The sequence below is a fragment of the Zootoca vivipara genome, chromosome 6, assembly GCF_965207765.1.
Source record: "Zootoca vivipara chromosome 6, rZooViv2.hap1.1, whole genome shotgun sequence".
Taxonomy (NCBI): domain Eukaryota; kingdom Metazoa; phylum Chordata; class Lepidosauria; order Squamata; family Lacertidae; genus Zootoca; species Zootoca vivipara.
Window position 1 is genome coordinate 51395864 of NC_142589.1, and position 15322 is coordinate 51411185.

General features: G+C 48.8%; 1 protein-coding gene across 2 annotated transcripts in view; it reads left to right on the plus strand.

The window, feature by feature from the left end:
• The first annotated feature begins 2394 nt into the window (after positions 1-2394).
• ZNRF1 (zinc and ring finger 1) overlaps positions 2395-15322 on the plus strand; it is a 29045-nt gene continuing 16117 nt past the window's right edge. For both annotated transcript variants that reach the window (XR_015950560.1, XM_035118164.3), the window contains exon 1: positions 2395-5207. Coding sequence is in view for 1 of the 2 variants with exons in the window: in XM_035118164.3 (XP_034974055.1) it covers positions 4706-5207 (502 nt within the window). In the remaining variant the exon portion in view is untranslated. The remainder of the gene's footprint in view (positions 5208-15322) is intronic.

Below are 15322 nucleotides of genomic sequence, written 5' to 3' on the forward strand. Positions count from 1 at the left end.
AATGACCTCTGGACTCCCCACTGTTGAAACAAGCAAAGTTGGGGGGGGTCAGATGTGTGGAAAGACACTTAATTCAGTTCTCATACCCTAGTTCAGGGGTCTGCAACCTTTAAGACAAAAAGAGCCACTTGGACCCGTTTCCGAAGAAAAATAAATAAACTGGGAGCCGCAAAACAGGGACGTAATTAGAAATCAGAGGGCCCCATAGCAAAATTTGCTATGCCCAATAATCAATGCCCCAAAATGCCATAGAAAATTAATCAGGGCCCCAGTGTACCATAAATCATAATCAGTGCCTGATGTAAATAATAATTAATAATGAGGGCCCAATGTCATCCTCGTCATTATAAAAATAACTTTGAGTTTGGGCTGCCTTGATTACTGGGAATGGGCACCAGCAACCACTGCCTTATGAGTTTGGGCTGCCTTGATTACTGGGAATGGGCAAAACTCTGACTCCCTTATTAGGACACCTGTATGGTTTCATGTGTGTTGCTCTCCCATCAAGTGAACTTATAAAATTTCCTCATATTGAATCAACCCATTGATTAATACATCTACCTCAATCTCCTGACCAGGCCGGCAGGAGGCCACAGGAAGGCCGCAGGCAGGAGCAGCAGCAGCAAGCACGCGCTCCGAGCCCGCAAGCCTTTTCTGCTGCTGGGCGGGAAGAAGTGCGCCCGTTTAAAAAAAAAAATAACTCCCCCCCCCGTGAGCCTATTGGCTGCAGAAATGCAGCGGGGAGGGGCTGATGCAGGGAGGGGGCCGACCATGCTCCCCGGGCTGCTAACGTCACCTTGCGTCCTTTTTGCACAGCGCACGCGCACAGCGGAGTTGTGGACTCCGGCGGGCGCCGTGCGGGGCGCAGGCGCACAGCGTGCCGCCACAGCTGTGTGCTCCGGCGGCGGTGGGCACCGCGCGAGTGTCTGGCGGGTGTGGCGGGCGCCGCTGCATGGCTCAGGCGACGCATGGCTCGGACGCCTCCTCCCCTCGTATCTGCTCCGGAGCCGCAGCAAAGGTGTAAAAGAGCCACATGCGGCTCCGGAGCCGCAGGTTGCAGACCCCTGCCCTAGTTCCTGGGCACAAAATTGTACGTCGGGGAAGTGAACATGGTCCCTACATCTTGTTGGATTTCTCTCATTAGCTCCAGCCAGCATAGTCAATGGTCACGGATGATGGGAGTTGTAGTCCAGCAACATCTGAAGGCCACTTGAGGTTATAGTGAAAAATGATGTAGAATTTGCAAGCTGGAAGTCTGCCCACCTGTTTTAGCATAATTGCCAGTGTGAAGAGTGCACTTACCTTGCACTTTTATGAGACTCCCCTAAAAGCACTGGACAGAATGGCTGTGTCCTTGCTACAGGACTGCAGAGCAATGCTAGATGAAACTTGAGAATATATACAAGGAACACAATACAAAATGAAGTGCAAAAAATATGGGGGTAGAACAGGATAGGTTATGCACCTGTGGCTTCATCTTAAGAATGTAATCTTCCGGGGGGGGGGGGAGATGATGGTGGTGTTATATAAATAATAATTGATTCTGTGTACTTGTGTGTGTACGTTAGTACTAGAAAGGAAGAAAGTGTTCAAGAGATGTGGGGGATATGTACGAACTCCATTTTCAAAGGTCAAGAGGGCCTTCTTCTGTCCTAGTTCCCACCCAGTGTTTCACACCTCCATTGATCAATAGTGCAATCCTATGCAAGTCTACACAAAAACTCCCATTAAGAACAATGGGATTGACTTCCTAGTAAGAGGGTATAGAATTGCAGCCTAAAACTCAGAAGCACCTATATACGGTAGTTGGTCAACTACTTAGCTCTGCTATTTTTCGCTATTCTTATTAAATATCAAATGCCCATCTGCACTAAATATGCATTTCCAAAACCCTGACTGTTTTATATTTGTGCTTATAAAATTCTTATTTATTTATTATGTGATTTCTTTAAAAGTCTCTACAACAAATGTTTGTGTAACACAGTGAAGCACACATTTGCTTGAACGTATGTCTCACTGCAGTTTCAAATACAGTACCAAATTATTTTGTAACCATCTTTAAAAAAGAAACCCAAAGCAGTCCTGGGACCCTTGGTGTGAATCACCCCACCTCCCCATAGCAGGACCTAGGTCCTAGGATGTGGTCAGATGGCACAGAAAGCCACCATAGTTCTTGAAGCTAAGCTGGTTTGGGCCTGTTTGGTACCTGGATGGGTGATAACAGGTATGCTTCTTTGGGCTCCTTGATGAAAGAAAGGTGGAATATAAGTGTAGAAAGTATCATAAAATCAAAAGCCTATTAGGGACACAGAAGAGTGTAACTGGAGCTGTATGGTGGAATGCAATATAGCTTCAAATCAAACAACATCGCTTAACACCTGAGAACCTGCTTCTCTTGTTCCTTATGACTTCAATCATTTATTTTATTTATTTATTTCATAAAAAATTTACATCGCTTGATAGTAAAAAAACTTCAAAGTAGTTAACAAAAAGATAAAATAATCAAGTCAGGAAAAATGTCTCTCCCCCACAAAAGGAGTCAGTAACCTCTGGAACATCCTAAATAACTCCGTTGGACAGCTACTAGAAGACGCAATGCAAGCTGCAAAATGAGGCTTCGTTGCAGCCCGCACTACCACATGGTAGGCACAAGTGTAGGCACATGGTTAGGCACAAGCGAGACTTGCGCCACTTGTGTTCCAGTCTTCATCTGGCCTGTTTCAAAGGAGCTAGCTGCTCAGACTCCAAAATGCCAGAGAGGACGCTCAAGAACGTTTGTGTCAGCCACCCATTTCAGCTCGCTATTCCATTGCAAGACCAGGGTTTCACAAGGACCACCAGCTTTCTCCACTGGAAAATCCCCCAGAGCATTCAGGAACACATCAAGTTCCACCAGTCTCTGAGGGTGGGCCATCCTAATGGGCCCACCACACTTACAGGGGGGAATTGCTGTTGTCAGTCCAAGCATAACTAGATAATAGGCTGACCATGACAAAGGTGTACATTGCATTTCTCCTATCTTCAGTCCATCCCACAGGGCAAAGATCACATCAAGGGTGTGCCCTGCCTAATGTGTTAAGACTGCTAACCCTTTGAGAGAGACCCGCAGTTGTCATGGGTCTCAAGCTTGTCTGAAGTTGTAGCATCCTCCAGCAACACCCCAGAGACTACCTCAGCCAGCTAGATCAGGGATGCTGCTGGGTAACAGGACAGTCTGTCTTTCTGGCCAAACACCAGGTGCAGACAGTGTAAGCGCATCCCAAGGTCAAGAGGCTTCCTGGTGAAGGAGATGGTGCTCCTATTGACAATAGCAACATCCTCGCCTTGACCCCTTAGTCTAACCTGGTGCAGCACCAAAAATCCAGGTGGGTATTCGTAGGTGAGGTCAGGTCCATCCAGCTCACTCACTCGTCTCTGTAATGCAGGAGAGAGAGTCCGGAACAAGGAACAGAGACCAAACACCTAGACCACCCTGCATAGTGGTCAGCACCCTGCACCGCACCCAAACAGTGGCTCCCCATACCCACCACCACTGGAATCGGGGCAGCATCTAGACCAGCATCCTATTATCACACTGGCCAAACAGATGCTTGGGGAAAACCAGTAAGCAGGAATGGAGCACAAGAGCACTCTCTCCTTCTAGCTCCTATGGTTCCCAGAAACCCCACTTACCGGTACCTAGGAGCCAATCCCAGTGGCCTTTGTGCTACTTACTCCCGAGTAAACGTGCGGGGCGGGGGGGGGGCGGTTGGCTGCAGTCCGACCTTGCGCACAGTTTTCTCAGCCACAAGCCCCGGGAAAGTACCGTAAGTGCGCCTACCGTACTAGGACGACGGCAGCCGTGCAGCGCAACGCCGCGCGCGTTTACCGGGAGATCCCGCCCCGCTGCTTTTCATGGGGCCCGATTCCCCCGACAGTTTCAGTTTCACGCGAGGTGGGGAGGGAATCCTGGCGGCCCGCCCCGTCCACGCGCCCACCGCTCGCCCGCCCAGCCCTTGACGCAACCCCGTGGCGGGGGCGGAGAGAAGCTCCGGCGCAGGCGTCCTGCGCGCCTCTATTGTCTCTCCTCCGGCAGCCGTCAGGAGGGCTGGCTAGCCGGACGGACGGAGGAACAGGCGGGAGGGAGCCCGCCAGCGAGGACACCCCCGCCCCCGACGGGAAGCGGCGCCTGGCCGAGGAACGACGGGGACGCCGGCAAGGCCGCGCCGAGGCAGCCCTCAGGCGGGAAAGGGCTCCGAGGAGAGCCAAGGAGGGCCTGCGCTCGCTCCATGGCCGGCCGGGGCGCGCCTTGACGGAGCCCGCAGCAGCCGGGGCTGCTGTTCCTCCTGCGAGAGGCCGGCCTCGCCTTCCCCGCGCTTCGCCTGGATGCGGAGCGGCAGCACCAGAGGACCCGCGCACAGAGGCCGGGGCCCCAGCGGCGGCGGCGTCTTTCTTCCGTAGGGCGGGCCCCGGAGGCGGGGCAGCGCTGCCCCTGCTGCCTTGTCGCCGTGGATGAGCCCGGGAGGAGCGGCGGGCCGCCCGGTGGGGCGCGGCGTCGGACGGCGGCTGGGGCTGTTGCTGCTTGTGCTCGGAGCAAAGGAGGAGCGGCGGCGACGACGGCCGGGAGAGGATGCCCGGCTCCGGGGGCCGCTTTAGCTCCTAGTCCCCGGCGCGGGTGCCCCTGCTCGACCTCCCCGTCCACAGCGCTGCTGCCGCCGCCAGCGGCATGGGCGGCAAGCAGAGCACGGCGGGCGCAACGGCCACGGGGCGCTCCCGGGGCGGGCCCTTGGCCGGCGTGTCGAGCGACGACAGCGCGGTGCCGCCGCCCGGGGGAGCCTCCCACTTCGGGCACTACCGGGGCGCGGGCGGCGGCGGCGGCGGAGGGCCCGCCATGGGCTTGCGCAGCCGCTCCGTCAGCTCCGTGGCCGGCGTGGGCGTAGGGCTGGGCATGGAGCCCGCCGCGGCCGGCAGCGTCCCCTTCGGCCTCTACACGGCGGCGGCTGCAGCTGGGGCCACGACGACGACGACAGCCGCGGCGGGAGCAGACTCGGAGCGGGGTCCCGGTGGCGGGTCGGGCGCGGACTCTACCCCTTACGCCCATGGCAACGGTTTCCAGGAGACGGGAGGCGGTCACCACAGAGACGGGATGCTCTACCTGGGGTCCAGGGCCTCGCTGGCTGATGCGTTGCCTCTGCACATCGGACCCCGGTGGTTCAGCTCGCACAGCGGTGAGTGTGCTCGTCCCCGCGGCCTTATTTCCGGGCCTCCTTTCAGACAGTCATGGGGAACCCCAAGGCTCTTCATAAAAGGAGAAGGGAAAACTGCAAGAAATACCATCCTGCAACATATCCATAGCATCATTTTTTTTGAGGGGGACCCAAATGCATCCTTCTTCCCTCTTGCCCCAAACCCAAGGCCAGGGTCCCATAGGTAGGCAGCAACGTGGAGGCTTACCGTATCTGTGGTGAACTTGTCTTGCGCTTGGAGGTTCTGGGGGTCAAGTTTGCTGACACTTGAAGCCCTTGACTGGAGATTCAGAGTCTTTTGTTTTAAAGAAGGTGAGGGTGGCTGTTGTCCTTGCTTGGTGGTGGTGAGGGAAAGGTTTGCTGTGAGCATGTTTAGAAGCATGCCTGTGCTCAAGGCCTGGCAAGTAGGTTTCATTTGTTTATATAAATGGTATGTAAAATATCAATGCAGCATACAACCACATTTACAAGTCCCAAAAGCATTAAATACCATAAAACAATATACAATCATAGAATGGTAGGGGATCCAAAGGGTCATCTAGTCCAATCTCCTGCAATGCAGGAATCACAGCTCAAGAATCTCTGACAGATAGCCATTCAACCTCTCTTTAAAAACCTCCAATGAAGGAGACTCCCATCAGCTTCCAAGCTGATGAAGAATCTCCTTCCTGGTTATTTGAATCTGTTGGTTTGGGTCCCTGCTCTCTGGAGCAGCAAAAAACAAGTTTGCTTTGTCTTCCACGTTACAGCTCTTCAGATATTTGAAGACTGCTTTCAAATCACCTCTCCATCTTCTCTTCTCCAGGCTAAACCTGCCCATCTCCTTCACAACTACTCATAAGGCTCGGTTTCCAGGCCATTAAAAATCGTGGTCACCCTACTTTGTAAATGTTCTAGCTTGTCAATATTCTTCTTAAACAGAACTCCAGGTGAGGTCTAACCAACGCAGAATAGAGCAGTACTGTTACTTCCCTTGACACTATAGGTTCATAAAATGACTGGCTCATCTTTGAAAAGTTTATATCAGCAAATAAGCCTTTTGATAGGAGCAGCAGTGATTTGGGGTCCGTTTGTGCCCTGGCAGCACTGTGTGGAATCCCCACCCATTTGTTTGTTTGCTTGTTTGTTTGTTTCTGTTTAGGGTGGGGCCTGCCTAGACACACAAGGAGATGCACCACTATTTAAGTCAGGGGTCAGCAAACCTTTTCAGCAGGGGGCCGGTCCACTGTCCCTCAGACCTTGTGGGGGGCTGGACTATATTTTTTTAAAAAATATGAACGAATTCCTATGCCCCACAAATAACCCAGAGATGCATTTTAAATAAAAGGACACATTCTACTCATGTAAAAACATGCTGATTCCCGGACCGTCCGCGGGCCGGATTGAGAAGGCAATTGGGCCGCATCCGGCCCCCAGGCCTTAGTTTGGGACCCCTGATTTAAGTGGTGTTTCTTTTCTTTCCTCCCATACGAGCCCAGGGAAGCTAATAAAAACTGTACAAATAGAGTTGTCAAACAATAATTTAACCCCAACTATAGAATAACAGTACTGTAGCGCTTCAACTGTTGAACTCCACTCCAGCTACTGCTGAATTGACATTGTGACTTGTCTGGTGCGGCAGCTGAGGAAGTGATTACTGGGGTGTGGAGAGACTAAGGTAACAACCTGTCCTTTATTACAGATCGCTGCCTGTGGCAGTTTTGCAAGTACCGGTATGGTCTGAGGCTTTGGCACATCACCTATCAATGAAAAAGGAAGCTGCCCAACAGGCCGTGTTATTATTATTATTATTTATTAAATTTATATACTGCCCTTCACCCAAAGATCTCAGGGCGGTTCACAAGATAAAAATTGTGGTTCTCTTTGATTAATGGACAGTATTTTTCTTTTGCTCTTGGGAAAAGAGCAGGCTTTCATTGTATTCTCCCCCACTCCACCTCTCCCTCTATCTTGGATTAAAGCTAGTAACTTGCTTTCTCACCAATATAAGAAATGATTTGTAGCTTGTGGGCTCCCTTCAGGCATCTTGATGACCCATTACATGCAGGATACTGGATTTAAATGGGCCTTTGGTCTGATCCAGCAGAATTTTTGTGGAGCATGTTAACTTAGGGCTGTGTTTAATTAGAACAGATTTTAGAGTTGCAGGAATGTGTGGCCTCTGTAGTCTGTTGAGGAGTTATGGTAGGTAATTGAGGGTCATTTTAGTTTTCAAATCTCACTCTTTGTTCCTTACCAGATTACCTGAGTCTGGACAACTGTTGTTAGTATTGCAAAACATAGGGAATTAAGATAAGATCTGTGGGGCCTTGGAAAGTGGTATTTGGGCCTACTGCCTTCAGAAGTGTGTAGAACACATATTTGATAACTCATCTGGTAGAATTCTAGATAGGTGAGCACCCCAAACAACTGGGGAGGCACCAGGTTAGTGAAGGCTATTTTAAGGGGAAGCTGAAAAAAGAAATTATCTGGGATGGAGAGTACAGAGATTTACAGCCCTGTCTTCTACATGTGAACTTGGAGGCAAGTCCTGGTAGGTTCCATGGGGTAAACTCTGATGTGTGTGTTCATAGTTTCCCTTCTACTGTGCTGCAGGGAACAAGTGATGTAAAGATTAAGCAGTGTCTCCTAGCATGGCAATTTGCAACCAGGTTCTGCCAGGGGGTGGAGGAAGTCCCTTTCATCTTGCGAGGTGATTGTATTTTAGTCCTCTATCTTCCGCTTGCTTAATTGATTAAAATATAAATTAGGCTCAATGATATAAGCAAATCTGATGAGTCCTGGTGCTTTCCAAGCTCATCTTCTTCCCTGTTAAATATATTTGCTACTTTGCTTTGCTTTGTCACCCTTGCCAATCAAATTCTTTCATAGTTAATGTAGTTCCTCTCCAAACCTTATGACCTGTCTTGTTTAACCGCAGCAATGCTATATTTCTGTTTTTACAGAAGAGCTCCATGTAACTGAGAAGCTTTTACCATTTCTAATATTGCTCCATTAGTGTTGTCTCACTTGGTCTGTGTGCTTTGCACCTCTGCAAGAGCAGTATGGCTACCAAGACATGCACAGAACCAAAATATTATACTGCCAGTACAGATTTGTGGTTAGTTGATGCTAATTTTCTGTGGACCAGCTGGCACAGACAAATCATGTATTGTTTGAGAAATAATTGCCTGGACCAAGTGGAGTGCATAGATTGTTTACAGCCACGATGTCTTCTTCACAGAGTGCGGCTCAGAGAGAAATTATTTAAAATCCATGTATTCTGTGTCCAGATAATTAGGTTAATCTTCCAATTAATGCTTTCCATCACCTTGATATTTCCCTGAACAGCAGGAGGCTTTTCTGCTTGGCTGTATCTGTGTTGCAATATTCTTGATACCCTATTGCTGGAGGGGGAAGCTTTGCTTTCAAGCGGGGAGGGGGAGCGGGAGCACTGTGAAGGTCACAACGCACAGGACTCATCTCCACTTCACTGGCTGCCTTTACATCTCTGACAGAGGATATCTGTGTTCATGGCTGTAAGTTCTTGGATAAAGAGAAGCGGCCAGCTCCCACAAAACCTTAGTTCCTTTGCGGTGTAATTGCAGCACTGCCAGCTGTTAATAGCCAGCTGTTAATAGCCTTGTGTAGCTCCTGAATTCACTTATAACCTCCCTGGGTATTTATTTTATTAATTTACTCTGGAAAACTCATGAACATCCGCTCAGACGGACAGACTGTTGATCCATCAGTATTGGCGACACTGACTGGCAGCAGATCTCCAGGGTTTCAGATGGGGAACATGCATTCCCAATCCTACCTGCTGATGCTACACATTGAACCTGGGACCTTTCATGTGCAAAGCGGATGGTCTACTTCTGAGCTACAGCTCTTCTCCATTTACTGAAAATGGCATGCTTCAGCATGGCTACAGCAAGGCTGCTGCATCAAGCTCCTGAGATCCTGAGTTAGTTACTAGTCCCTGATTCTTTGCCTGGGAGACTAAGTCCCAGTCCCCCATTTCAAGCATCTTTATCAGTCACTTTGGTGGATTCCCCAAACTCAGCCTTGCCAATAAATTGACAAAGGTGAACAGCCTGCAAACCAGTAGTTCACCTGCCTGTACACGCCCACGTTTAGTCACTTGTGACCTAAAAGATGGGGGAGTGTGTTGCTTACTACAGGTTTCCAGGCAAATGGCTATAAGCCAAACAGCTGGTTGTCCCTCCCTAAAAGGAGGCTTCATTGCTAAAATGGACCTTGCAGAGAGGTTCAAGCAACTTTTCAAGGGTGGTTTCTCTTACTCAATTGCTCTCCTTAGACATACCGGTAAGAAGAGCCCATGTGGTCTTGCATCCTGTTATTGCGGTGGTCAGCAAGACGCCTATAGGAAACCCATAACCAGGACCCCAGTACAAGAGCCCCTCTCTTTTAGTTTACAGCATCTGGTATTCAGAAGCATTGCTGCCTCCTGCTGGGTAGACGCAGCATGCCATAGTCCATCTCAGCTTTTGGTTTGCCTTTTGCAAGGGCTTAGCTCAGTGTTTGGGGCTAAGTCCTCAATCTAGCACTTTTCTTATGAGAAAAGTCACTTGACAATTAGAAAAGTCACTTGACAATTGTTGACCATCTCTAGGTGGGGCTTCCTTGAGCAGCTGTTAGAGCTGTGTCAACATGTTTTCTCAGAGCCAACTAAGCTTTTCCTTGGATTTCTGTGGCAGCAGAGATGGGGCAGAGGTGAACATCTAGCTAATAAGACAGCAGACCTCAAAAAATGCAGTGTTCCTGTTTTTTTAATTAGTCACAGTAGGCGTTGTAGTAGATCCATATGGGTGAGTTTGAAGGCCCTTTCTTCCCAATGAGTGGTATGACAAGGGAAGTCTCTCTCTCTTTTTAAGAAAAAGAACAGTCTGCACACACAAACACTAATTATCTGACCTGTTGAGCCAGTGTGTTCAAGGCATACCATTTACCGTGGTATGCAACGGAAGTTGGGTCAACCTTGCCTTCAGGGCTTCATCCTGTGAGCTCAGCCACACAATTGATAGAGGTGGTGGTGCTTTTGAGCCATGTGGAGAGTTTGTTTTCCTCACAACTAAGTACCATAAAATGGTGGATTTGGAAGGGACCCCCCAAGGGTCATTTAGTCCAATTCCCTGCAGTGCAGGAATGAAGCAGCCACAGCTTGATCTCATGCATCTAGGAGTGGAAGTGGGGAGCTGCTAGCACCACCTCCAAGAGAGATGCCTTGCTTCCACGTAGGTTCCTTGCACAGAGATATAGCAAGGCCTGAGCTTCCATTGTAACTGAAAGCTTGTGGGCGTAGAGCAGTGTTGCTCCACATCCTAGCATTGCTCTGATGGAAGCTCTGCTTACCTTGCATTGGAGGTTTGAGTGTCCAAAACCAGTCGTAGACCGCAAGTGCCTTGTGATCACCATTGAGGTGGTCCCGTTTAGTGGTTCCTTATGCTGAGTTGTTGGACAAGTGGAAGCAACACTTGCCAACCTAGCCTTCTGCAGTGTATCCCTGTGGTACTGGGGATTGCTTTACAGTACAAGAAACCGCATATGCACGCTAGTGAGCCATAAATAGGTCTTTCAAAAAAGAACTTGCATGGAGTCTTCTCTCGAGCAAGACCTTCCACCAGCCTTTGCCAACCCGCCGCCATCCACCTGTTCTACACTACAACTCCCACCATCCCTGGTCAGCACAGCAAAGGCTGGAGCGCACAGGCAGAGAAGAACTTCCCTGGACTTGCAGTCGTTCTTCTCAGCCTTCTGCAAAGTTGGAAACAGCCCTTCTGTAAGTAGAAGAGGCTCTCTTGGTTAATGGAAGGGTACCTTTGGATCCAAGCCGTTATCTTTGTTTAAGAATGTATTCTTTTTGTGTAGCTACCAAGCCAAATGTACTGCTGGTGTCGTTACTGGAGATATGAGTGGATATGGGTCTCAGGAGAGAGGGTTGGCCTTGGGTCTGGATGTGAAAAGGGCACTGTTATTATTGTTTATAGTTACCACTGTTTATGTGCAGTGTGCCAACTTTCTTATAGATTCAGGGCATGATCTAAAGACCCATGATGCAGCAATTGTAGGCCTGATCTGGTCAGCTTCTGGGATGGGTGCTTGGAAAACAGTGGTGGACTTTGGGCTCTCAAATTCCAGTGTCACCCTGGGTGCTGCTAAAATTCAGCATCCCCCCTGTCTAGTGGTCCATTCTACAGCATTGTTTTGGCACCCCCTGCAGCGTCGTGCTCTACGCTATAATTGCCTCTGCTAGAAAACCCCTGGATAGTTTGCCTTGAGTTCTATAGAGGAAAGGAAGGAGATAAATACCTTCCTGATAGGTATTTAGAGAATGGATTCGGTTGCTGGTGCATAATCAAGTTACAGATTTCATCAAGATAATGTGCAGAATTCTAACTTTATATGGAGTGTCCAACCTCTCAGCTACACACACGCAGCCAGCCATCAAAAGCACATTTGCTGAAGAGTGTTAAGCTGGTGTAGCATAGTGTTGGAGTGTTTGACTAGGCCCTGGGTTCAAATCCCTATTCAACCATGAAGCTCACTGGGTGACCTTGGACCAGTCACTGTCTTTTAGCCTAACCTACCTCACAGGGTTGTTGTGAGGTGATGGAGGGGGGAACAAATGCATGCCAGTTTGAGCTCCTTGGAGGAAAGGTGGGATAGAAATCAGATGGATAAATAAATATAAATAAATCCCTGGAAGGCTTTGTGAACTAGATGTGAAACATGGGTGTACCACTGGCATAGCTGTGCATTTCCTTGCTTGGAAGAAGGGGCTGTATGTAGAGCAGGAGGCAGCAGGAGTGTCCTTGGCTGAAAAAGAAAGGAGACAGGAGTCATCTACTTGCACATAGCAAGGCCGTTTCTGGGGTTTCTGTTTTCAGCATCTGTGCTCTGCAGGAAGCAGCGGCTTGTGTGTGTGGCTTAACACTTCCTATGGGAAAGGAAGTGAGCAGCCTGCCAAGAGAAGCTGCAAGCTGATCATTACCTGTTTGTTGTGAACTCATTGGCTGCACCTGGTGTGCCAGATACCATCGTTTCTGAAAATTGCCTCGTTTAGAGAGTCACAACCCTCATCTTAAGACGGGGCTCTTCCTATAAAGAAGGCTGGGGAACCTCTGGCCCTCCAGATGGTTCTACGACTCACATCATTTCTGGCCAAGGACTCTTCAGGCTGAAGGCAGACATAATATTGAAGGGGGACATGACTCCTGCAGTGAAAGCCCAGCTTTGCTATCCGTGGGACAATACATTCATTTTGTCACACCTAATGGCAATCTTGCTACACTTATCCCCAAGCTTCAGGTGGGCTGCTTGCCTTGCAGAAAGCAACATGCTCATACAAAAAGCTGTATTTTCCCACTTTTATGAAGTACGCATTCATTTTTAAACACAAGCATCTGGCAGATGGGGAGGCCTTGGTATCATGGGTGGTGGGTGGTAGCTGTTGAAGTGGTTTTTGCGGCAGTTCACCTTTGCTGCAAACCTTCAGGAAGTTTGTTCAGCTTCTGCCCTGGAGAGAGCAAGTTGCATTTGGGCAGAATCATGGGTGTCTCTAAACAGGCACCGCTGCTTTGCAAATGATGCGTCTTTCTAAGATAATGTTAAACCAGGATTGAAGACTGCTGCCTGGTTCCATCCAAATGTACAGCTTTCGGTTTGAATGTACTTTACAGCTGTAAAACATTTAGGCCCGAACCCTGCATGGGCTGAGTACAGTACAGCATCAATCAAATGAGCACATTGGGAGACCCCTCACAGAGGTACAATTCACAGAGTAGTTTAACAATCAATCCCTCTTTCAGGGAACTCTGGGAATTGTAGTTCTGTGTGGCAAATGGGGTCTCCTAACTCTCAGCGCCCTTAACAAACTACAGTTCCCAGAATTCTTGGGGGGGGAAGCCATGACTGTTTAAAGTGGTATTAAAGGTGAAGGTAAGGGACCCCTGGCAGTTAAGTCCAGTCGCTGACGACTCTGCGGTTGCGGCGCTCATCTCGCTTTACAGGCCAAGGGAGCCGACGGTTGTCCGCAGTTTTTCCAGTGCACGGAAACGCCGTTTACCTTCCTATGATGAGTGGTACCTATTTATCTACTTGCACTTTTTGGGGTGCTTTCAAACTGCTAGGTTGGCAGGACCTGGGTCTGAGCAATGGGAGCTCACCCCATCGCGGGGATTCGAACTGCTGACCTGATCGACAAGCTCAAGAGGCTCAGTGGTTTAGAGGTGTGGGTGTGGCCTTGTCTTTTCCTGGCCATGTGCCTTTCCTATTGTGCATTCTGTGAGTTGGCAATTTTTATTGTTCTTCCCCCTCCCCCCAATTGGTGTTACTACAGTTTTGGTTGTATTGGATGTATTTTATATTTTACCTCAGCAATTTCCTCCTTAGTTTGCCCTGTGTGTGTGTGTGTGTGTTTGTTTGTTTGTGTTCTCTTTGAAGAGGGATGGGTTGTTAAACCATTCTGAGAACTGAGCAATTATCAGTGCCCTTAACAAACTACACCTCCCATAATTCTTTGAGGGACGCCATAATAGTTTAAAGTGATATGGCAGGCAGTCGTGTAAATATGTGGTGCGAATATGGCCTGGATGTCTTTCAGTTCTTGTGGAGCAGCTCCTTGGACCTTGTCACAGCAAGTGGCAGCTGAGCAGATGCCATTTTATTCTTGTCTCAAGAATGAGAGTTCTGTAAGTAGTTGATGCATTTGCAGCAGCTGGGAGATTCTCCCCACCAGGCGAATTTGAAACCTTAATGGTGCACAGAGGGATTTCTGGGGAGTGTTTGAAAGGAATGAGAAGCAAAATATATGAGAGAGCTTCCTGAGTACAATTGTGGCAGTGGTGGCCTTTCTGCCACATGACTGCTGGCTGAACATTCCCTCCATGAGGGGAGAAATATCCCCTGACACTCTAGTAGCACAATTTATTTTGGAGGTGAAGATTCTGCGTCTTCTTTTCCCTTGGCCACCAAGCCACTGCTTTGAACCTTTTAACAAGGTTGAGCCAACCATTCTTCCCCCACCACAAAATACCAACAGCATTTCTCAATGTGATTGAGCACCAGCCAGACACCTTTCTTTCCCCTCCCTTCCCTGGTGTGATACTGCTTCCTGCAAAAACATTATACTGGCAGAACCAGTGTGGCATAGTAGTTAGAGTGTTGAGCTAGGATCCGGGAGACCAGAGTTCAAATTCAGCCATGACTTTGCGCCTGTCCCTATCCCCTAAGCCTGACTTTCCTCACAAGGTTGTGAAGATAAAGGGAAGGGGGGGGGGGAGAATCATGTATGCCACCTTGAGGTCCTTGGAGGAAAGGTGGGATTAAAATGTAATAATAAATAAAGCATAGACCCCTTTTAAAATTCTTTTAATGTAATTTTATTGTGAGTTTCCCTGGCTGCTTCCTTCATAGAGGAAGGGTAAGTTGTCAGTTTGAAATAATAGATAAAGCGATTTCACGTTTAACTTGTTTCTATGTGCTGCTAGAGTGGATTAGAACAGCAGGTTGTGTTGGCTGCTTGGTTTGGCATGTGGAGGCTGGGAAGTCAGCCACTTAGGGACCTACAAAATACAGGTCACTTCCTGTCTGCATTGCTGTGCTGTTGTAAACACATGTGCTGGTTGGCCAACTCTAATTCCACACTGAACTGTGGTCACAACTTGCATTGCGGTTTTGAGAGCAATTGTAGGTAATGCAAAGTGCATGAATGGATCTGCTATGGCCAGTATGTGTGTGTATCAGATGACATTGGATTGGATGACACTTTTGCACACTAAGGATGCCTTTTTTTTAAAAAAAATCCATGCTTAAAGATTCCAGTTTAGCACTGAAGATTTCCATGGAGAAGCAAATTATATGCCTGCTCACATAACACAGCTGATCCCTGCTGTTCTGGCTATTTTTGGAGGTGTGATCCTCTCCACACAGAGGCAGGGGTCCATGCAGGTTTGGCTTGGTTTGGAAATAGGGAGGAGGGGAGAGGTTCTGTGTTCCTGAGTCAAGGGGACCCACCTTGCTTAGAGTGCAAAGTATCCCAACATACTGTTTATTTATTTACTGCACTGATATTCCACCTTTTCCTCCAAGGGTCT